Source organism: Centruroides sculpturatus, unplaced genomic scaffold (genome assembly GCF_000671375.1).
Source record: "Centruroides sculpturatus isolate CEXI.00-Female unplaced genomic scaffold, Cexi_2.0 scaffold47, whole genome shotgun sequence".
Taxonomy (NCBI): domain Eukaryota; kingdom Metazoa; phylum Arthropoda; class Arachnida; order Scorpiones; family Buthidae; genus Centruroides; species Centruroides sculpturatus.
The window spans coordinates 615,418-640,468 of record NW_019384385.1 but is presented as its reverse complement, the minus strand read 5'-3'; the positions used below and the strand labels follow the sequence as shown (position 1 = coordinate 640,468).

General features: G+C 29.0%; 1 protein-coding gene across 1 annotated transcript in view; it reads right to left on the bottom strand.

Annotated features, from left to right (window-relative positions):
• Window positions 1-25,051, bottom strand: part of LOC111618024 — a 76,201-nt gene that overhangs the window by 36,186 nt on the left and 14,964 nt on the right. Inside the window, exons 2-18 of the mRNA XM_023359443.1 lie at window positions 23,294-23,452; window positions 20,339-20,412; window positions 19,001-19,106; window positions 18,712-18,929; window positions 18,448-18,618; window positions 18,139-18,306; window positions 17,965-18,066; window positions 17,638-17,760; window positions 17,312-17,553; window positions 17,099-17,231; window positions 14,896-15,023; window positions 14,623-14,825; window positions 14,361-14,530; window positions 14,042-14,150; window positions 13,837-13,901; window positions 4,123-4,136; window positions 3,858-4,042 (exon numbers count right to left, since the gene is read on the bottom strand). Coding sequence (XP_023215211.1) covers window positions 3,858-4,042; window positions 4,123-4,136; window positions 13,837-13,901; window positions 14,042-14,150; window positions 14,361-14,530; window positions 14,623-14,825; window positions 14,896-15,023; window positions 17,099-17,231; window positions 17,312-17,553; window positions 17,638-17,760; window positions 17,965-18,066; window positions 18,139-18,306; window positions 18,448-18,618; window positions 18,712-18,929; window positions 19,001-19,106; window positions 20,339-20,412; window positions 23,294-23,452 — 2,370 coding nt within the window. The remainder of the gene's footprint in view (window positions 1-3,857; window positions 4,043-4,122; window positions 4,137-13,836; window positions 13,902-14,041; window positions 14,151-14,360; window positions 14,531-14,622; window positions 14,826-14,895; window positions 15,024-17,098; window positions 17,232-17,311; window positions 17,554-17,637; window positions 17,761-17,964; window positions 18,067-18,138; window positions 18,307-18,447; window positions 18,619-18,711; window positions 18,930-19,000; window positions 19,107-20,338; window positions 20,413-23,293; window positions 23,453-25,051) is intronic.

The following is a 25,051-nucleotide window of genomic DNA, read 5'->3' as shown; positions in this document are numbered from 1 at the left end:
TAAACCTATATTTACTTTATTATAACTTCGAGGTTTTGGAATAGACAAAACGTTTTAAAATGCTATTATTTTGAACGTTTTTCATTCTAAAGTGCAATCAAGAGTGTAGCCAGTGTAAAGAATTCTTGGATGTTAAATTCCACTATGAACTGTTTTGTATTAAGCACTCTGTGAGAGAAAATAAATATTTTATTTATCACAGGTCGATGAATGTGATTTAGAAAGTGGTGGAGAGTATCTTGTTTTAGGCGCAATAAATTCACAATTTACAATACATAAAATATTTTTTAAATAACCGTTTATTTTGTCTATAAGTTAAAAATGTTTAACTTGTGAGTATAAAAATGCAATTTGAAACTATATTTCATTTTCATGACGATAACCTATAAACATTTCTTGAAATTTTTAACATTTGCAGAATGAAGAAGATTCCTATTTGTTCAATTTAGAGTAGTGACTGTCGAAAATGAAAGCCATTTTTCTGTGTGTTTCATTTATCGGAATTTTCAACGTTATTTCAAGTAAAGGTGAGAATTATATATTTCGGAAGATCTAATAAAAAATTGGTTTTTTTAAATATTTTGTTTACGGCAACGATTTTCGAGTTTTTAATGTTCCTACTGCACTTCCTATCTTGGATTTTGCAATTAAAGGTAAGTTGTGTATGTGTAGTTCTAAACTCTGTTTCNTTATTAGCGAGGTTGCGGCCGAAGTTTTCATCTATAAAACGTGAACGTCGAACTTCAAGCGCCGCTTACAAGAAGCGGCGCTCGACGTTCGACGTTCACGTTTTACAGATGAAAACTTCGGCCGCAACCTCGCTATTATGTTTCAAAAGCTTTAATGTTATTATATATATTTTTAAATCTTTGCCTCATTTGAATACTTAACAGTTATTTACTTTGTTTTCGTACTTTAAATATAGTTATTTAAATATAGAATAACGGAAACGTATGTTGATGAATGAGGTTTTGACGCTCTTGTAACATCTATCATCATTTAAATTGGTTGTATTTCTAAAAAAACAGGCTACGGAATAGCTCGACCTGATAGAACAAATTAAAAAAATAATTTTATTAATTAAAGCGGAATATAATCATTAATTACTTTAATGCTATTAATTTTCACTTAAATATTGATAACGACGTTTGATTAATTTATAATGTCGGCAGATTAAATTATTAAAAAGTTAAATTATCGTGCATAAAATAATAATTCGTTTTTTTATTGAATAATTTTAAAAAAAAGAATTGATTTATAAGTAATGTCTTTGAGATTTCTATAAACGTGAAGCCCAGACTAAATTGTCCTTCTGGCTTTCTTGTTAGAACATAAATTGCAATAAGATATTAGAGACGTTGCGAAAACGTGTACTTCGGACGTTCAGCGCCGCCTTCCTGTAAGCCTAGAAGTTTGACAATGGCGTTTGGAACGCCAGTGGAATCACGCTCGACGTTTCAAACGCCATTGTCAAACTTCTAGGCTTACAGGAAGGCGGCGCTGAACGTCCGAAGTACACGTTTTCGCGTTGAAAACGTTGGCCGTAACCTCTCTATTTATCATCGTTTATATCTTATTGAAGATGCTTTGGATAGGATTTTTATTTTCCTTTTAAAATCGAAATTCTATTTTTAGATGCTCGTAAATTCTCAAAGTGGAACATCTTTTAGACAGAAATCTTTTCGATAAATATCATATTATAACTTTTTAAATAAATATACAAAGGAAATCTTCGTGTTAAATCCTTCTATGAACGATTGAATTTCATTAGAATTATGTTTAAAAACTATTATATTTAAATAGTCGAAACCTTCGTAATGTATAAAAGTTATCTTGATGTTTATAAAACTATTCTTATAGCATATTAATAATTATTTTTCAGATTGTCTCGAATATAATTCTTTTAGTTGTCTTGTTAATTTTAATAAAATCCATAGAATAAAAAAACAAATATTAATTTTATTTTTAAAAATAGCATCGATAATATAGAACTTTCATAATGTCTTCATTTTATAGTTCAAATTTCTCTCCCTTCTTTCCCACAGTTAAGGGTATATAACGCCCTTCTCACATTATTTTAACTGCAAAGATTTCATTAAAGATTAAAATTTTGAGCGATTTTATTACATTAATCCATTGTGATACAAAACTTGTAATAATTTTTTTTTTTTTTAATTTGATTTCGTAATTTCTTAATGTTTAATTTTTATTTTAATTTGTAACTCCTTGTTTTTTTAGGATTTACGGTTAACCTAAAATCATGTTAAAATTTATTTTATTTAATTATTTTTTTTTTGTTCTCTTGATTTAAAATTTTCCCCATTTAATTCGTATTTCTTCAAATTAAACTGATTTTTTTTTCTGCACTATTTATTCCCAATTTGAAACAATTAAAATTTGTATAAGAAGCCCTTTATTATTTAATTTTATCAACAAGTCTTTTCAAATGTTTTCCCTTTCGGTTTATAATTGATAACAATTGAATTAACCCACAAATATTCTAAGAGTTTACGTTTGATTTTTCTATCTTTTCGATCAAATAATTGTAATAAATTAAATATTTTGTATATATAATTTTATTTAGTTATGTTTAATTTCAAAAAAAAAAAAAATCAATAAATGGGTTTGGTAATTGGCAATATATTTAAACAATTTAATTTTATCTTTATTTTCGCTTAACAAAGAGATTTAAAACATCTTATAAGCTTATTCCAGTTTTATACTCTTAAATCACAACACTAACACTTCAAGGATTCTTGTTTACTGATTATTGAGGCTATTTATTGTCACGCTTCACGCTCAACAATGCTATTTGTTTGAAGAATGAAAGTAATTTAATTAATGTTCGTACTCGAGATTTTTATGCATCATTCAAACATTTCCATTTACTATTTTACATTCAATTCTATTATGTATTGATAGATAAGTTTTATTAATTATTTTGAATTTTTTTATGATGACAAACGTTAAGTCCAATAGTATAAGAGTTAATTCCAATAATAAAATGATTTTAAGAGGTAATTTTATGTGTTTAAAGCATAGTGAAATTTTGTTTTGATTGATTAATAACGTTTATTGACTTAGTGTATTTAAGATTCTTACACACGAGTGAACTTAGGGTATTTAACTGAACTTGACATGACGTTTATTTTACTTTCAAGTCTTAAATCTTTCTTCTTAACCTATTTACAGATGTCTTGTGACGTCACCGGTTCAGTGAATGGTTAAATTCAGGTCATATGCGGATCACACCCTAACCTTAAGGGTTTTAAAGTACGGCTATTATATATCGTAGATATTAGAAAATTAAAAAAAATTTTTTGTACTTTTTTCAAATAATTTAAGTAATGTAAAATTTATATATACATTATAGTAAAGTTAGACTAGACCTAATTGAAATTGTAAATGGAAATTCATAGAATGGATAGTTAAAAAAAAAAAAAAAAAAAAAGCAATCTTATCATTGTTTTTCACATGTACAGAAATTTGTAATAAGATACATAATGCAGTTATAATAAAATATTATTTTTAATTAATTCAAAGTACGTTAAAATATGAAAATAATCGCACACTATGTATTTATATTTTAGAAAATACAAGGGAAGTGGTGCTTCCTCAGCTTCCATGGACAGCATGCCACTGGTAAATTCCTCAAAAAGTTTGTTTTTCTTTTTTTTTATTACTTTTTTTTATTATATTATATTGATTCTAAGGAGGAAGATCAAGTATGCATGAAAATACTAACTGAATCAAAATTTTAAGAATTCTCAAGAAAGACTAATTTTTTTATTACAGTATTGCAATGCATTAAATGTTTCAAATATTTTTAATATAAAAACTTAATATATTAAACTTACTCTTCAGCAACTTCACTTCCACTGCCTTCTGGATTAAATGACTCATCAGATTCATCTTCTGATGAGCCTTCTGCTCCTTCTCTTTGTCTTCCTTCATCCTTAACTCTTTGAAGATATGCATCAGGTTCATCTTCCATATCTGAATCAACAATTTCATCTTCCTTATATACAGGTTTTTCTTTAGACTAAAATTAAAAATCATATAAGATTTATAATAACTAAAATTACAAACTTAAAACCATTAAAAATATAGTTATCAATTTACTCTAAATAAGTTAGCTATTAAGTTTAAATAATATAAAACAGCTGACACTTATTTTTAATAATTTATAATTTCTGGTCATCATCAATAAAATTTTGGTTAGTTTATTTGTACAGATTATAATCTAACTATAGTCAATTTCATATATAACTTATGGTTTAATATCAATTGCATAAGATTACATCTAAATCTTATTACAAATATATGTTTCTTGCAGATTTATCATCATGAATTGTGATATATTTTCATTTTTTAATGTTCATGAAACTATCTGAAAAAATAAATCATTACCATAATGATTAATAAATTTTCTATGAAACAAAACTNAATATAGCGGCGCTCGACGTTCGACGTTCACGTTTTAAATAAAGATGAAAACTTCGGCCGCGACATCGCTAATAATAAAATAATAATTTATAAAAGAGATAACACTTTATATTAATTTTGTTAGGAAAATATTTATAGAATTATTAAATAATTATTTATCTTTCGTCAATCGTATCCTTAGGCGTGTTAATATGTATATATAATTTTAATATTTAATATCATGAATAATTTTGTTAATTGTAATTTTTCTATTCGTTGGTGTAATGACATTTATAAGGAAGTGATTATCCCTTAACCGAAAAACAAATCAAAACATTATTATCGATATTAATTGACCGATCGGAACCTCTAATAACGGCCATTTTAATGTTCAGAGGTTTGACTGTATTTGAAATCTTGTTTATAAATAATAATTTTATTTGTTTAATACCGATAATTATTTAAATTAAATTACAAAACAAATGAAATAATTGAAAAATTCTCTTGTATTTTCTTACTTTCTTGTGTTTTTTCTTTTACACTAATCGAAATTGTCGCCATCTATCGTAGATTAATTGAAACGGTAGAGAATATCAAGTTCTGTTCCATTCTAATTATTTTTATATGTTTCTTTGTTCTTTTCTCTCCTTTGGAGAGATCTCTACATAGAAATTATATATACAGGTTAATATATATTTCGTTTTAAATAGGAACAAAGTTGTAAAGGAAAGAAATATTTCTTTTAACATGTAATCCAAGATTTGCTATGTTGTATTTTATTCTAGTCTTATTAAAGGATATTGTAGTCAGATATTTTTATATTTTCCCCCTCCTTTATATCAAAGTTTAAGGAAGTTTTTCTAGTTATTAGGTTACTATTTATAAATTGTATAGAAAACAATTAATTATCGTTAATTATTTTTGACGGAATTCAATACATTTAAAGAGGTTGCGGATTAAGTCTTGTCTTCGCACTTTATTATATTTTGCTTTCGTTTTTATTTTATAATACAAAGGTATATATCAGTAAATTTTTCAAAAATAAACAATTTTTAAATGATTTTACATTTATTTTTGTAAACGTAGGTCCAGGTGTGTAAGCTAACTGAAATTTCAAAATTTAGAAACTAAAATGGCATTAAAAAATACATTTTACATGTGATAATAGAACGGTTTGCTTATTAGGCAATCCTATAAATTCTATAATATAGAAATAACGTTTTTTCTGCTTTTATTAAGTTATCATCAGCCACAGAAATACATTGCATGTGGTTGATTATGGCCAATGAAAACTCCTCTAAGTTATATAGTTAATATGCTGTATATATGGCATAAGCAGATTGCTAACAATATTACATACTATAATGCTTCTGGTATTTCAGTTTACTCAACTGATCACAGCATTTAATGTTACATTTATCCAGAGTAATAGATAAAAATTATACTCGATTTATACTTATAACACTATCCTTAAAAAATGCATTATTCAGTATTCGAATAAACTGGTTTTAGTACAATACGCTGATATGTTTACATTTTTTAAGTACAGGATTATAAGTGGGCATCATTGCAACTAAAGTGATGAAGAAAGTTCTCACATTCCCCATTACGTACTGACCCTAATGACTTAGAAACTTCAAAGACATAGACACAAAAGTCAGAATAACTGTAGCCAATCTTTACAAACCGTCTCTTGAATAATTTACCTAATGTCTTATCTTTCGTTCGTGTTCCTTGTCAATTGTCTTATTTTTCTTCCACTGGTAATAAATATACATTGCAGAAATACGGACACTAGGCTTTTCGTGCTTCTTGATTTTCTGTCCATAATACTAGAGAGGTTGAGGCACAAGTTCAAACGTTAAACGTGTACGGGTAGCAGAATAAAATAAATAAGTAGAGAGGTTGAGGCACAAGTTCAAACGTTAAACGTGTACGGGTAGCAGAAGTACACATTACACGTTTCAAGTCCAAGTAAAAATCGTTGAGGCACACGTTCATAACATCACATGACTCAGTGAACATCGCGCATTGACTCACGGGAAATAAGTTGAAAAAAATGGCGGAAGCAAAATAAATCATAATTTTTACCCCAAACACAAAAAATGAAGACGTTTAAGCCGATCGTGTACTCACCAAGCTACACGTAGCAAACGCCATTATCGACGGTCCAGAACTGCCAGATGGTGGCGCTAACCCGTTACCCGTACACGTTTTGGGCTAAATACATGTGCCTCAACCTCTCTACTAGCTCCTCTAACTTTCAGTGTTCATCAGTGGCCAAGCGGCCACGTGGAGTTTTCCGGGTTTTTTCCACGTCTGTAACGCCTAAATAGAGACCAGTTTCCCTAATAAAGACCTCCCGGAAGGCATCCCCTGAGGTAGATCGCCAAGTGTTGCGTTGCCATAACTTAACAAGCTCTAACTTCCAGTCAAATTAGTTAATCCAATCCTATTTAAAATGAAAATTGGAGCGATCTGTAGCCAATCAGCATATACAAAGCAGTATGTCTTCTTCAATAAGTTATAGGTGAATAGCATAGCTGTTGTCTTTTGATTTTCAGGTTTAATAGAAGTATAGTAAGTAATTGAGGGAATCATTAAAATGTCTGTTTTTTTGCCCTTACGTTTTATTCAAACGGTTCTTTTGGTCGACAGGGACCAACTCGAGTTTATTATTAAATTGGTAAATGTCGCAGCAAAATATGCTCTGTCGGTCTGAATGGCAAGATAAATCAAAGTAAGTTTACATGAATGAATCTTTATTCAGTTCATTACTACTGCACTGTTAATTAGCTTCTGAAAGCACAAGAAGTAATTAATCATATGATTTATGAATACTTACGAAAAGTATTTGAGTACCAATATTCAGGACCACATCTAGCAACCGCAGGACGAGTCCTGCGGTTGCTAGATGTGGCCATAATATTTCTATCATGTACGTACAGAAAAATACAATAATAAAACTACATAGATTAAATAATTTATAATAATATAAAGGTGTAAAAAATTCAGAAACAAAAATTAAGAAAAATATAAATTAAAAGAATTGTATTATAAAATTTATTTACCATTTTTTATTTCAGCGAAATGTTTAATTACATCGTCAAAATCTAATTTTTCACATATTGACAACAGTAGTTAAGCAATCATTGGTAAAATAACGAACGAAATACGGGAAATAGCCTAACCTCTGTCTGTAGTATGTCACATTATGTACGAGCAAAACAGTTTCAAGCCTGTTTATATTTCTTGTGTTTGACATCATCTGACAAGCGCTGTACGCAAACCCTAAGGATCGCTAATTAGCTGACAAGGAAAAGTTTGTTACAATAGAAAGTATAGGAAGTTGAGTATCTAGGTGTATTTAATCTATTGGAAGGGCATTCGACCATAAAACGAAACCAAATCTGGAAAAATTAGCGATCTTATGAAAAGTAAGACTAATACTGTAGTACTAAACAATAAGAAAGAGGACATATTAACAGATTACATAAATAATTAACTAGCAGATGAGCCCGTCATTGCCCGGGCAAAAAATAAAAACACCAGAGTTTAAGAAGTACGAAATAATCTAACAGATTACTTCTAACCCTTCTATTATATTACATTACAGTATTTGATTTATATAATCACAGAGGTTATGTTAGGTAAGTGTTTATCACATCAAGTGACCAATCTAACACATTTAAAAATCTTTTTAAATTGTGTAGAGCCACCGTTTCTCAACGGATACGCTTACATGGGAGACGTGCGACTAAATATCCAGATGGCACAACGCTCTGATTGATCGGCTGAATGGCTCAACCTACTGGAAATGTTGATCAATTAGCTTAAACTATGTAAGAGTTTTGAGAGGGGCAGACGTTATAATTATAGACATTTCATCTAAAACTCGATAAAAGGCACTTATTTATAATTTCACTAGCTCATGTGTGTATTGACATTAATGTTAAAATTATTGCAAAATTTTCAATTAACCCTACAGAAACTTGTATTTAATATTTTATATATATATATATATATNATTTCATTGTTATCCACATTTGATATCATCACTTATCACATAGCTGTCATGACGCTCATGTCGGTCCGCTTCAACTGTCAAGAATTAACGCGATTGGCGAAGCGTAGTGACAGCGGGCCAATAGAGAGCGGGGTCCTTGCCATAATGCGGTTTGCGCGCCAATTTTCGTACGTGCGATAATCGAGCCGAATAGTTTGGCCGAATATTCGGCTATTCGGCCACGCTCCTGGCCGATTATACTATTCGTTACAACACTAGTGAAAACATTACAGTACAAATACAACATTACTTTTTCCTGGCACTTATATTAATAAACAATTTCCATGATGAAATGTGTGGAAATTCTTATTTAAAACATATTCAAAGGAATTTAAATACTTACAGTATTATTGATTGTTAAATAATTTATACAAGAATTCTATACTTTTAATTTGAAAAATAGTCATACAAATTTTATTAAACATATTTACAGATATATCTATTATGGAACTGGATACACGAAATTTCTGAATTTGAAAAGTATTGTTTCTTAACACACAGATTTTGAACTGACATTCAAAAGCACAAAATATCTATCGATAGAAAGAACTGTCAATCCTAAATACCAAAGCATTAAAAAAAATTTTCTGATGAGATTAATCTATGGAGAATTGGCCTATTCTTTATTCAAAATTGTTCAATAACTTTTAAATTTAATTTGTTAAGCAAGATTTATGAAAATTTCTCTTTCAGAGGTATACAAAACTTAGCTAATTTTATTGTTTCATCTAACTATATTAAATGCGTGTGAGTTGTGCCATCTGGATATTTAGTCGCAGGTCATGGGAGCGATATCACCCCCGTTTCTCAATGGGGGAGATTTTCCATGTTGAGGGGGCGATTAGTAACAATTTATATTTTGGGGGGCGAAAAACAATTTTCTGGGCGATATAGTAAAACATTATATTAAGAATAATTAGATATTTTATTTGTTATATCGTACAATAATTAAACAAATAACATTATACTAGTCACAAGTCAATTCAATGCAGTACGAATTTGGGGTTAGTCTTGATCCTCGTCATCGGAATTTTGAAGTGAAGGGGACGACGATTCGTTAGAGGTTGAGAAACACTGGTGTAGAGAAATAATAGTATATTATACAATTAGTTTATAATTAGTTTATAATATATGTGAAAGTTTGGCACAAGAGCGGAGCGAGTTGGCCAGTTTCCATGAATACCATAATCGCTAATTATAAACGTATTGTCATACGGTATTTTGTGGTTAAACTACACCTATAACAGTATACATATGGAAATCAAAATCATCTATAAACACAATGTTTGTGTCATAAAATTTTTATGGCACAGCTGACACAAACAAAAAATTGAAAATATATTTAAAATTTTTTAAGATATCGTATTTTTTCCTGATGTTAACTGTAAGAAACTGTATCATTCTCAGTCGAACATCAAACGGCAACCTGCCAACGAATCAAATTTCGCGAAAAAACAGACCAAATACAGTCGACCCCCTATAACACGGTAGATACGTTCCGGTTTTTATGAATCCATTTTCTACGAGTCCAGCCAATCACTGCCCGGCACGTGTAAAGTTTACGTACTACGTCTGTTTAAAAGGTTTTCTTCCATAAAATTAATCGATTCTAGACTAATTCGACTCAACATTTCCAAAATACGTATACTTATTTTTGGGAATAATCCATATAAACTATGCTATAAACAAAAAATTGTAGGATTACTTACCGAGTGTGAACCGTTCGATGACGCTACTGCTTAATTAAGCTTGTTTTCGTGGAGCTTGTCATCGAATAACGCTCTCGCGCTTCCTGATAAATTATTCTTTTTGCAAAAAATTCGCTGAACTTTGGAGACATCATTAATATAAATATAATTTTTATGGCCGTTAAATAATAAATGCTTTTTAATAGGTCTGCTGCTCGTTTAAACTCAACGGTTTGTACAATATCCGCTATTGGTCTAGATTCGACCAATCCTGTCGCAACACGAGTCGGCGATGACGTTTTACAGAATTATAGGAGTTTTTTTAGCGTGTTTGTACGAATACTGTCGCAATTTTTTCGCCGTCATATATGAATCCGAACTATATGAACCCGTTTAAATAGGGGTCTACTGTATCTAAACTCGACACCCTCGAAAATCTTTTAAAACATATTTTGTGCTTGCAGGTAACCTTGTATTATGTAATTTTCCTATTCGAGTGACACCATACAGCTGGGTCCGTTAGAAAGAAGGGATTGTTTGCGAAGGGGGTCGAAGAAATTCGACCAAAAGTAGTTATTAACCTCCCTCCGGAAGAGAGGATAGTCGACGACTACTAATTAATATTGGTCTACTATTAATATTTGAAAAGTGATTTGTGTTAGACGGGTTGTGATGGCCCGCAAGTGATCGAAGTTGCTAACCTTAACGTCCGACGAAACACTTCGTATGACTTGTTTAAATATAAAAAAAAATCTTATAAAAAATGCATTGCATATTCAATGTGACTATCCCGTTGGCCATGCCCGAACCCACCGCTCAAATTCGATGTGACCAGTGTTCGGTGGTTTAATCCACTCGGCCACTAGAAGGCACTTGTTAAAATTAAGAAAGTACCGTTCAGAAATAAAAGAACTCGAGTTAGATGTGGAAAATTAAATACTTGTAGGCTTTTCACAGTCTTAAACACTTGATTTCATGAAGGCAAGTGCTATATGCTACCTGTCTCAGTAAGTTGTCACAGTAATTAAATGAATATAATATATATATATTTAAATTATATATATATTTTTTGTAAGAATTGTATTTAGTTTATTATTTTGTTAATTTTTTTTGCTAACAGATAGCGCTACGTGTAACTAAGCAATTGGAATGTAGATAGAAATTAATTGATTTACAGAAATGCAATTAACATTTTGGGGTGGGATATACGACATTATTTAATTTAGAAGAATTTGCCGAGTTTCGTAACAATTGGTCAAACGGCCTAAGAGTGTATAGCGAACAAACAAACAAACAAACAAACATATCCATTTATTTGGTAGGTAATAGCTACTCAGGAAAAATCAATAAATAATTATAACTAAATTAATTTTATTGAATTATCAATTACTAGCTGCTAAGCCCAGCGTTGCTCGGGCAAAAAGTAACGTTAGCGAAGATTAAGATTATTACATTACAGCCAATCTTACCCGTTTTCACAGAATGCACGAATTAGATCCCCCCTGTTTCCAGACTAATTAAAAAATTTTTAGATGGGTCTAAAAATATGTTCGATTTTCCGCAAAAACGAAAAAAAAAAAAACCGCATCTGCGCCTGTAAATCTTGCACGTTGCTTTCTCTGAACACTTTCATTGCTGAAGCCTTAATTCTGTCTCTCTCCCTTCCGGAGGGGAATTTCGAAAAATCCCTTCTTAATGTAGGTTCTCGTGACGCACTCTAACTGTGTACCAAATTTCAAATTTCAACACCTGGCCGTTTAGTCTCTGCGCTGATTATTATTATTAACAACCCATCTCGATTATATATATAGACTAGATAAGGCTTGGCTCCGAAGAAAAATCTAAAATATATTTATAATCAGACATAATTACATTTCCAGTAAATATATATAGGATATATTTATATGCTTTACTGTGAATAAAGCTTTACGCTTTAATAAATAAGTAACTATTGATTATTTTTTTCTCTTTAGACCTCACAATTAATGAATTGATTTATAAATAACTAGGAGGTAGGCCCGGCATTGTTCGGGCAAAAGTAACGATAGCGAAGATTAAGATTATTACGTTATAGTAAACCTTACCCGTTTTCACAGAAAGCAAGAATTGGGTCCCCTGTTTCCAGACTAATTAGAGAATTTTTAGATGGGTCTAAAAATATGTTCTATTTCCCGCAAAAACGAAAAAAAAAAAAAAAACTGCATCTACGTCTTGCACGTCGCTTTCTTTTAACAATTCCATTGTTATGTAACACTTCCATTGTTGACACTTCCATTGTGACTTAAGGCTTAACACTTCCATTGTTGATGGAAGTGTTAAGCCTTAATTCTGTCCCTTTGCCCCGTGGGGAGGAATTTCGAAAAATCCTACTACAGAACACGACGCCGTACGCCAAAGATATAAACTCTTGGAGTCTAAGTAATTTGTATCCACTTCCTACTCGTACTAAACAATAAGTATGAATAAATTACAGATTTGTCAAGATTGATTTTAAGTTTAGCTATTGACAAACATATTATTTCAATATAATGTTTTCATTTGTTGAGAATGTTTCTTATTCTACACTATATCTTGCTTTTCTAGCACTCATTTATTACTTTATTTTTACTTATTGAAATGGTTTGCTTAAAATGTAATTAATTTTTTGTATTGATTTTGACAAAATCTCATATTCTTCAACATCCATATTGTTGTGATCGGTTGAAAAGCTTCATAAAAGGCTCAATTATAGAAGCCATCATTTTTTTCTCCTTGAAAATGTCCTTGTTTTAGTATTTCTTTGTAAATTAATTCTCGAATTGATTTCAATTGAGTCATCTTACTGCTCTAGGGAATCGGGATCGAGTCAGGTAAACAATCTCAAGAGTTTCTCATGGGCATGTAGGGCCCCATTTATAACCAGTTAATGCACAAAGCCCTCTTAATGCATACGGAGAGTAAAGAGTAAGAAAAAAAATGCTGTAAATTGATCTGAAAGATTATTTCTACTAAATTTTAATTAAATAGAAACGTTATTAAGGCATACTGTATGTAATAACTATCTACATTCATTTTCAAAGTGACATTCCTGAAAGTTTTGTTATATAAATCATAAACAAATAAAGCTATTTGTTACTGAAAACATTGAAGTTTTAATTATTTTATGACAGTGTAAATGATTTGTTTAAAAATGATTTAATTTAAAGTTAAGTTCGCTATTATACAGTATAAATTATTTTATTAATATATCGTATTTAAAAGAATATTTATTTTTATGAACATAAGATGGCGCTACGATCACTGTCAAGGCCTTTTTTTAAATATTTGAATATATTTTACTGTATATTTACTGTATTTACAAATCACTATAATTTTTGTAAATATTTTTATTAATTCTTCTGGCGTTTTATTTTATAATTATCTATACAAATACCAGATATGTATATTTACAGATTAATTTATATTTTCTTCAAAATTTTATACATATACAATGAAAAAAATTCTGATATTGTTCTGTAAAAGAAATACTTAAATTCTTCAATTAATCTATGTAAATATTATTATATTTTCTTGAATTAAAAAAAATATATATATATATATTCTGATGAAATTACTTTAATATAATAATTATTATTATTGTATTTTTCACAGGATTTATAAATTATTTTTTATATTTACTATCGTCTTCCTTCCAATACCGAAGATTTATCGAAGGAAGTTCTTCGCAAGGAATTCTCGGATTACTAAAAACAAAAATACATTATTAATAGTTATTCAATTAATATTTTTGAATGGATAGTTATATATATATATTGTTATTAATACTTATTGTTTAGAAAGTAAATAAAAAATATAGTATTTTCTAAAGCTTATATAAACGTACTATCTACGATGAGGTAATTTCATAGCCCACTTCTGTATAGTTGGCAAATCATCAGAATTATCGCATATTATTTTGGCTTGAGTACTTTTCCTTATTTCTTGAAGTTGTTCTGTACGAAAATTTTAAATTTTTTTCAACATTTCTAATTTAAATAACGATTTATCTAAGAAATAATCTTCTTATTACTTCATTAAAATTAAATCAATTAAAACAATTAAGAAAAATTTAGCTAAGTTTTTCTAATAATTAGGCTATAAATTTTCATCTAATAAATTATAATTATACTTCTTTTTTTTTTTTTAATTGAACTGAAACCAACCTGGAGTAAACGAAGATGGAAATCCATCATTTTCGTACCAAAATCTGTCGCCATGTCGTAAATAACTGAACTGTTTAGCTAAAAGACAAGAAAACGTTGGTCCCAAGACACTTCCGGGAAGTGGATATTCTGATATTCCAGCACTCCATAAGTCGATATCGTCAGGGTGACTAACATAGTACAGTGTATCATTTAACATTTTGACTTTTCCTATACATTTAGATATTAAAAATTTCAAAGGGGTAAAAGAAATTATATTTACCTATATATTTCAGAAAATTTAAGAGCTGTACGATTACTCAAATATGGCTCCAGATCTTCGAATGTTCGAGCTCTTGGAAAACCACAATATTCTCTGAAATTATTATATCCAGGTACTCCGTGATCTCTAGATCTCTGAATATTAATAGATGCCAAATCTATACCAAATTTTTCATCCGGTCTTTCAAACATATGATTTGTTACCTTTTAATGATTAAATTTAGAACATTTCCCGAGGATACTATTTTTTAGAGTAAAACTTAAAAATTTTTACCTCTTGAGAAACAAAAGGATCAAGTCTCTGAGAAGGTGTGTTTATCATTCCGACAGTCAGCTCGTCCATCATTCCGGGTTTATAAAGAATAAACGGTTGGCGAAGTACTTTCCTCAATTCGAATTCGTCTGCAATAAGAATTATTCATATAAACAAAGTAAATGATTAGCTAGAATGCTTACAAGTAGGAATGTGGTATCCTTTGATCATCAGTTTTGTTTATTAAGAGATAAACTGTTACGTAATATAATTACTTTTTTCTATATACTATAGTCCTTTATTACAAATTTTAAAGTTTGATTTGTAGTCAACACTATTTTCTTATATTTTAGATACCTTTTATATTTGCATATTTCAATTTTTAAGACCATTCTCCCGTATATAATATTATAATATAAATAACTCGTATTTTCAGAATGTAAAACACATACGTATATATATATTATATGTCTTTAGAAGATAATTAAGTTTTTAAAATCTATTTAATATTCTAAACATATTATAATAATTTGTAACGATAATGCCCCGTCTGCTTACAAAGGAATATGTTGCATAGCAGGTTTTAATTAATTTTCGGTTGATTAAATTAATTATAATGTAATAAGTGTCGCAAAAATTAACAGATAATATTCTACTTGAAATCAATATATTCTTTTTAAACTATTAATAAATATTTATTAAGATAAAAATAGGAAAAAACAAACTTTAGACAACACTATAATCAAATTTGCCTGGGCACATCAAACTATAACTCGCAATTGGAGCTATAATTTCTATATTCAAATGTTTCCAAATGCTTTTTCATACGAGTTTTTCTTGCCTTTTTTTTTAATAGTTTTCGTCTGTAAACCGAAAGTATTTCGTTTTATTTAAATAGACATTTTAGATAAATTGTTTTTGGACAAATGTAGAACAATTTTTTTTTTTGTTTTCTTAAATATTTATAAAGGAAAAAACAAACATTTTAAAGTCTGAAAAACTTGATATTCTTCTATTCTGTATAATTTGTAATAAATTATCGAAGTAGTTTTTATCCTTTTTCTCTCTGGTTTAAGAGGGGGAAAAACAAAAAGATATAACAGCTGAGTTTTTACTCTTTTTATAAGTAAAATTAAATTAAGTATAAAACATAGAATTTCCTAAATTTAAACTATTTATATAAATTTAGATTTTCTCCAAATAATGAGGATATAAATTATTTTTTAAGATAATGTAACAGGTGTTAATACTTCCTGATTGTAGCTGATTTGTACGGACTTATGGCATGATACCTATGTGACATCAGGAAGCATTTTAGCGAGATTATGGCCGAAGTTTTCATCTGCAAAACGTGAACGTCGAACGTCGAGCGCGCTATCTTGTAAGCGGCGCTCGACGTTCGACGTTCACGTTTTGCAGATGAAAACTTCGGCCGCAATCTCTTTAACATTTCTCGTAATAGCTTTTGTATAATCATTAAAGAAAGTATATTTTCTGTTATTACACAGAATAAACACAACGTATATTTTACTTAAAAATACAAAAAAAAAAAAATTGTAAATATTTAAATTGCTTTGTCGTACAATTTTATATTAATTTTTTAATTGTATGTGAGGTAATTTTTTTAAGTTACTTTTTATTTCTGTTTAACGAGTTGTTGTCGATATTTCAATTAGGTCAAAAATATTTATTTCTATTACGTAATACTTAAATTAAAAATAAAATTTTATTTTATACAAATGGAAGAAAGATAAAATGCTACAATATACTAAAACTGTAGCTACAGTGTTTATCGAAGAAGCAATTTAAATCAATCTTTCTAGTATTATAACATGAAACACGTTAAAATACCATTAATAAACTTTAATTTCAGCTTTCGATAGGTATATTTATAAAGCATTTATCATTTTAAATCTGTTTCGATGAATCCTACATTTGTATTTATGTTTACAGTATACATAACACTGTATTAAAAATGAACTTCCTGCTTTCCGAACTAATAACCCGAATTATTTTAATGCTAGTTTAATTACATTTGTAATTTTTGTATTATATAATATTTGGAAGTATATTGGACAGTGGCCGAAGTCGACGTATTCGATTGTTATCGGTTGTTTGGCCTCGTTTAAATGAACCCTCTGGGCATTTTCTTTCATTCAATAATAATAATAATCGAGATTATTAGTACAATTTAAAAGTCTGTTTAAATGAAGAAAATACTTACCAACGTATTCGTGATATTTATTATATCTTGTAACAGTTCCTTGAATCTGAGAGTGTCCAAAACGAAATACGGCAGTCTGAAAGGAATTGGACAATCCTAAATGGACATCAGGATTAAATCCGTACCAGTAACCCTGAAATATTTAAATCTATATATATAATCAATGTTAATCTTAATGAAATTAAAATAAATATTACATAAAAATCGACTAACTTCGTCTTTTAATGTTAAATTATAACGTTCTAGATAATCGTCGTTTAATAATAAAGGAATGTATTCGTTATAGGTGATGTGTTGAATGACTGCTGCTAAAATTCGACGAGTTTCTTGATATATTTTCTCGTCGTCCCAATGGTAATTTATATCTCCTAATATTTCGGCAATCCTGTTATGTTCTCTAACGTATAAAGTATGTAAAATAGCCAGATGTATTTGTTCGTTAGCTCGGCTATCACCTGAATAATTTAATTAATCATTTGTAAACAAATATCAAAAGTTTCATTCTTTTATTTAAAAAATAATAATAATAAGAATTTTACCAGCATTAAAGCAGAATATGTCTCTTGGTCTGGCAATGCATTCTCTTTCTGGAGTTAAGGTCAATGGAGGAAGCAGAGGTTTCAATCCTTCTATTTTAAACATATCCCACGTTTTCATTAAGCCTTTATGGTAAATGAATTAATATTAATATTAAATAAATTTATTATTATTATTATTAGCAAGGTTGCAGCCGAAGTTTTCATTTCTAAAACGTGAACGTCGAACGTGGAGTGCCGCTTCTTGTAAGTGGCACTCGATGTTCGACGTTCACGTTTTAGAGATGAAAACTTCGGCCGCAACCTCGCTATTATTTTTCGTTAACTGACCTCTATATCCGGTACGTAGCTGTCTAGCTAGTTCTTCCGTAGAGCCATACATAAAATTTGCATCTATGGGACCAGTGAGCATATTTTGCACCGAGCGAGGTCCTGTATTTAGAGAGTGTCATTTTTTTTACGCTTTTCTTAATGAATTTTGAATTATACGAATTATAAATTTACCTAATGTACAGTCGGGTCGTTGCGTTGCTAAATTTCTTTTAAATTCCAAACAGTTTCTATTAAATCGTGAATAAAACGGATCGTCTTTTGGAACTTCGATCTCCATGCAAAGTGGATGTTTTTCTTTGTTATTTTTACCGCAGCATTGAATTCGTTGGCCATTATTACCTAATTAACAGAATTAATTAACTTTATATTTTTGTAGATAAATTTTTTTTTTGCTTTTAAAAGTTATAATAGACTCCAATTATATCTTGAAAAACATAATTTGCAGGTTAACTTCATAAAAGTTTCTCCAATTAAACTTACCTTCGGGCAATGTAGCAAAAGTAAGATCGTGATCGATGAATTGACCAAAAGACATGAACAATACGGTAAATTTTTCACTCGGTTCATTGTAATCGCGATGAACTATCGAACTTATCAATCGGGGAGAAGGCAAAGGTTTACCAGTTACCGAAATACGACTGGTAGAAATTCCTAAATTTAATATAAAAGAAATCAATATTTGCATTAATAAATATTAATCCATGTAAAAAAAATGAATTTATTTACACGATTAAAAAATCTCACCGTCTTCAAAAGCTGGGGGTAGGAATCTAACAAAAGCTGTGTGTGTTGCACCCCAATTAGATTGATGAATATTATTACAATGGGCCGTGTATGTTCGATATTTATCAATGGTGCACGGGATCGGCTTGACAAATGCTGGACAGATCGACCAAATGTCGGTTTTGCTAGTGTCAATGAGCGGTAGTCCTCTGATTATTTCTTCGTTGGATAATCGAAATCTGTGTAACAATATTCACGTGTTAATATCACAATGAAATTTTCTATAACATGTATTTTATTTGTAACTTACTGATCCGCTAGTATTCTAGTTACTTCCAAAACTAATTCTGATGTTTCTGCAATGTCAACGGGTTTCGGTTCCAACGTTTGATCGACTGAAACCGGATGTCTATAATCTAAAATGACAAAAAGTTTGCTTAATTTCCATTTTTCTTTTAAAAAATTTCAATAAAATTATCATCCAAATCATTTTAATAGTTATTAATCTAAATCTAATGATACTATATCATACTTATAAACTGAATTACCTTATAATTATGGAGATTATTAAATTATTAAGCACTTTTTATGAATGTATAGTACAATACTGTATTTGATAATCGGTTTTTAATTATTTTTTTCAGGGTTGCAGTAGAAAAACTAGACTTTATTTAGGTGTTAGATACTTAAAAAACCGCATAACATTACGTTGTTAATGAGGCCGAACTGTGTTTAGTGGTTTTATCCACTCGGTCATCGAATATATAAAAAAATAACGAAAAAACTACTAAATGAAATTTATATAAAACGAAATGACGGTTATTTTCTGATACGTAAATAATAATTTGGCATTATATTGGATATTCTTTGCGTTTAAATGTTTATACAGTAGATTAAGTAAAATAATAGAATAGAATGCGATTACACGTTACTATTATATTACTGATACGCTTAGTTAATGAAAAATAACACACCTAACCTGTTTTTTCGCTTTTTTCAGCCTGAAAAAAAATATTTAATTTAATTTAAAAAAAGAAAAATAAGCTTTCTTGGTTCGAATAGCGAAGCCTCAATTCTTGAATTAATTTTNTTTGCGAAGGGGGTCGAAGAAATTCGACCAAAAGTAGTTATTAACCTCCCTCCGGAAGAGAGGATAGTCGACGACTACTAATTAATATTGGTCTACTATTAATATTTGAAAAGTGATTTGTGTTAGACGGGTTGTGATGGCCCGCAAGTGATCGAAGTTGCTAACCTTAACGTCCGACGAAACACTTCGTATGACTTGTTTAAATATAAAAAAAAATCTTATAAAAAATGCATTGCATATTCAATGTGACTATCCCGTTGGCCATGCCCGAACCCACCGCTCAAATTCGATGTGACCAGTGTTCGGTGGTTTAATCCACTCGGCCACTAGAAGGCACTTGTTAAAATTAAGAAAGTACCGTTCAGAAATAAAAGAACTCGAGTTAGATGTGGAAAATTAAATACTTGTAGGCTTTTCACAGTCTTAAACACTTGATTTCATGAAGGCAAGTGCTATATGCTACCTGTCTCAGTAAGTTGTCACAGTAATTAAATGAATATAATATATATATATTTAAATTATATTTAATTATTTTTATTTTCCATGTTAATATCTTACTTGTTCTTCTTTTAGCTTCTGACAATGCTCTGTTGACATCTACGTAACGAATGCAAGTTTCTGTCTCTCGAGGTCTTCGAAATAGGAAAAAAAATCATATAAATACATATTTTACATATTTCATATAATATTTACTTATTAATGTAACTATAACCTTTAAAATTCATACTGTATAAATGTTAATTACCAGAGCTCTTTACTTATTTATCTTGTATAAGCCTACATAGCAATAGATATTACATGCAAATTATTCTTTTATCTCACCGTTATTTATTTGAAAATCGATAGAAATTGTAAATAAAACGTCTAAAACTTCTATCTTTGTTACAATAAAAGAATTAACGAATGTATATAATATATACATTATATATGAATTATGAATTAATTCTCTAGTTCAATACAAGTAGACCCCACTATAACACTGTTGATTATTCCATTTTATATGAATTCCATGTTGTACGAGTCACTTAGATTTTACAACTACGTGAGCCGTTCACAGCCCGGCACACGTATTTGTAGAATCTAAGTGACTCGTACAACATGGAATTCATATAACACGGAATTATCAACAGTGTTATAGGGAGGGTCTACTGTATACCAAGAGAAATTGACTTTAATTTTCTGCTGTTGTGTATTTAATTCTCAAATAAAAAATGATTTTACTAAATAAAAATCATGCTTAATTTTTCTTTTATATTCTCGATATGAAGTGTTTGTATCTCTTTTGATCTCATACATGTACTAATATACTGTGTACAGAAGAAATAACTTCATTAAAATGTCAGTAATCTGTCAGTTTTCTTCAGTTTCTTCTTCTTGATCGCCTGGAGTGTTCGAAATATATTTATAATCCATGACATAATCCTATATCTTTTTTACTGAATTCAATTTTTATTGAACTTAATTAATAATTACAAGAAAATATACAAATGATACGCCTAATTGAATATACTGTAGTTTTTAATTTCCAAGTTTTAGTATATGAAATAATAAATAATGAAGTGTAATTTATAATAAAACTTATCATTTGTATATATTATTAATGGTAAAATTTAAAATTTCTGTGTTTTTTTATTGTTATCTTAAATGTTAACTAATAGTGAAAATGACTATAAAAGGTTATAGGTTAAATTTGTAAGATATTATATAAATTTAATAGATATAATCTTGGAATATATTTTTAAATGATTTAAGTTAAAGGAAGATACCAGTTAATTTGACCATTGAAACCATGGGTATTGAACACTAAAGAAAGCTAACAGAAGAAGAATACAAGTAGCAGAAATGATGCTTAGGTGAATGTGTGTGGAATTAAGAAAGCTGGTACATTCGAGAAACAGTTAAAGTAGCTGTGTTTCCAACAATATACAAGAAGGCGAGAACAATATTATACGGGCCTGTCATGGAAGAAAGTCACCCGGAGATAGGAGGAAAACAGAGGAAGAGAAAGAGGAAGTGGATGGATATAATTAAAGTGTATATGAAGGAAAAAGAACTGGAGAAAAGAAAGATATGACTGCAAATCGGATACAATGAAGAAAACTCATCAAATACAGCACATAAAACTGGACAAGCTGCAATAGAAGAAGTGTAACTAAAGATTGATTTATATACCATGTTACATATATCGTTTCAAACCATTTATTATTAGAGTTTTGTTATAATTTAGAAAAGGTTTAAATTCAAAAAGATAACGATTTTTGTATTAATGCTGTAATAATTAGTTAAAGATTTATATCATTCAAAAATGTTGTACGAACTTCACGTTAGAGAAAAAAACCATTATTAATTCATTATTTCTTCAAGCAAGAAGATAGATATGTGAAGAATAGGAATAGAAAAGATATTAAAACTCTGTATTAAAATCACATATATTACAATAGCTTTTTGAGAACATTCAACACTATGCGTAAATATTTTAGAAAAATTCTTTATGCTCTTTTTACAATTATTTTGTATGGAAGAAAACAGAACTTTTAAGCATTATTCTGTTTTAATCTATGTACAAAATAATAACTAGTTGTTAAAATTATTATTGTTATGAATCCAGGAATTAAACAATGAAAACATTTCGATTTTTTATTAACTATAACTATTTTCCGCAGATTTTATTTAAATACATCAACAGTCTAATTGAATTACCTTTTATAAAGTATGGTAAATTACATCTTATTAATTAATTCAATAAATATTTAAACTAAAAAAAGAAAAAAAAACATTGAACATGCACTATTTGCCCCGAAGTGTAAACAATGGCATAGACCTATTTATAAGCAATTGCAATTACCCGAAGCGAATACTTCTCTATCGTTAACCAGTGTTTAGTGAGTGACAGATATGACAAGTGTATTAGGTATGCTGCGGAATAAGTATTAATAAGTACTTTCATTTTCAACTAAAGAATCGAAATTCATGAGAAAATGCTTGATTAATTTAAAATTAATTAAAATTTTCTTTATATGTTCTGGCACTAAAATCCCTTAGCGAATATTTATATATACCACGAAAAAATTCGAATAAGTCTACTCATATAATAAACTCATCATTAACTTTATAATTGGGAATTAATACATTGTAATTTTGTAATTCTTTGTATTATATTATATTTATATTCGACATTCTATCAAAGATGATCATTTTTCTCGTGGTTTAAAATTTAAAGCCTCGAATCTTTTGTATCAAAAGAATCGAATGATTACAACAGAACTTTCACCATTATTAAAAATAAATCTTGAACAGAATAACCTTATGAAAAATAAAATAGAAATCTCTAAGTAACTTTTAATACGTTATCAACAGAATCTCGACATTAAACATTGTTTTATCAGCCAGTTTTAAAGATGATAAATGATTTATTTCTTTACCAAAACTCATTTTTAACGAAGGATTATCATACAATTGAAACTAATAAGGTAATAATAGTTTCAATTGATATATAAAATTAAATATACTTACTTTTCTCGAATGTCATTATGATATCTTCCTCTGGATAGATGTACCCTTTCTAAAACTAAGGCACAGTCTCTCGGATCAAATTTCTCTCTTTCTCGTATCCCTCGATTGATAGAATATGAAAAATCTAGATTAAATGTCATGAAAGCATAGACGATAATCCTGCAACAACAATAAGTAATGAATATCAAGTTAAATAATTGAGACATCGTAGACATTGCCTATCGTTACTAAAAAAAATTCTGACAGTACATCATTATATATATAATAAAAATTTTAAATACAAATGACACATTTAGAAGAAATTCACGAAATGGTAAAGAAATTTTCAGATGTGAAATTATTCCTTATTAATAAAATATTGCTATTTTTATAACAAGATTGATTGGATAAGAGAGAGAGAGAGAGAGAGAGAGAGAGAGAGAGAGAGAGAAAAAAAAAGATATTGATGAAGTACTTACTGAAAATTCATGATAATAAGCGAAATAGTTTCTAAAAGCGACAACTATTTGTTGTTTCGAACGGTCGACTGATCAATAAGTTCAGAAGTTACTCGCCTTTAAAGATGTAATTTTTTTTTCCTCCCTCCTTCTGTTTGATTTTCTGGTATTAATCAATTCAGTAACCCACCGACTAAAACAGGGCTGGGCAGATCAGGGTCAGTCGACACGGTAATGTACTGTATAGGAGGCGAGGACCAGATGTCTGTTTAAAGTAAAAGTTGATCATTTCTAGGCTAAAAATCGAGAGTAACTTTGTATATAATATCATACAAAGTGTTCTAATTTTTAATTACGAATTTGATTTTTAATCGTAAATATTTTTTTCATACGAAACAATTGATTAAAATCACCGTTTTTGCTCTAAAAGTTTTGAATTCGGTGATTATCTTATCTTTGACGATCATATTCGATATTAAAATCACGTATTCTCTGACATATTTAATGAGTAATTCTATCAATTTATTCGGAGTTTAATTTTGTTTTGGTAAAGCGAAATATTCGTCACGAATATCGATAGTAAAAAAAAAAATTCAAATTATATATTATTAAAACTTGAATATAGAGAAGATATAACCTACAAGGAAATACTTCACCTAGAGCAGGAAACAGATAAAGATCTGTCCTATTTCCTGAAAAGATAAAAATGTGAATTAATTTCTGCCTATTGACATTTCTAAAAAAAAAATTACTATTTCATCATAATTATTTAAAATATATTCACTTGTTTTTTTTTTAAAATAAGAATTGAGTTTCTGTGTTTTTAAATGGATGCTATTTCAAGTTTTTCGTTTTGAAGTTCAGTTGGACGTGCAAAAAATCATATAAATAAATAAAAATTAAAGCAGAAATGTCTAATAAGATTCGTTTTCGTTTACTTTCATCCCTCCAACAAAACAGTAAGTTAAAATTATTAATATTTTAACTTCGAAATAAATCCGAGAATTGTTTTTATTTTACAAATAAAAAATTTATTCTTTCGTATAAAGTTTTACAAGTTTTCTAACTTGATTTTAAATTAAAATAAAGTATACAGTATTAAGCTTATATTTAGCTATTACAGTCATATTTACTTAATACAATAGAGCGTCGTTTATCCGAATCAATTGGGGACTGGGGTTGTTCGGATAACTTATTTTTCGGTTAACCGATTATGTAAGAAAAAATATATTAACCTATTCCGTGTTGAAATTTTTCTCCGTTGCGTGTCGCTTCGCGTTGAATTTTCGTCGATGTTAAGCCTAACGAAGACTATTGTATC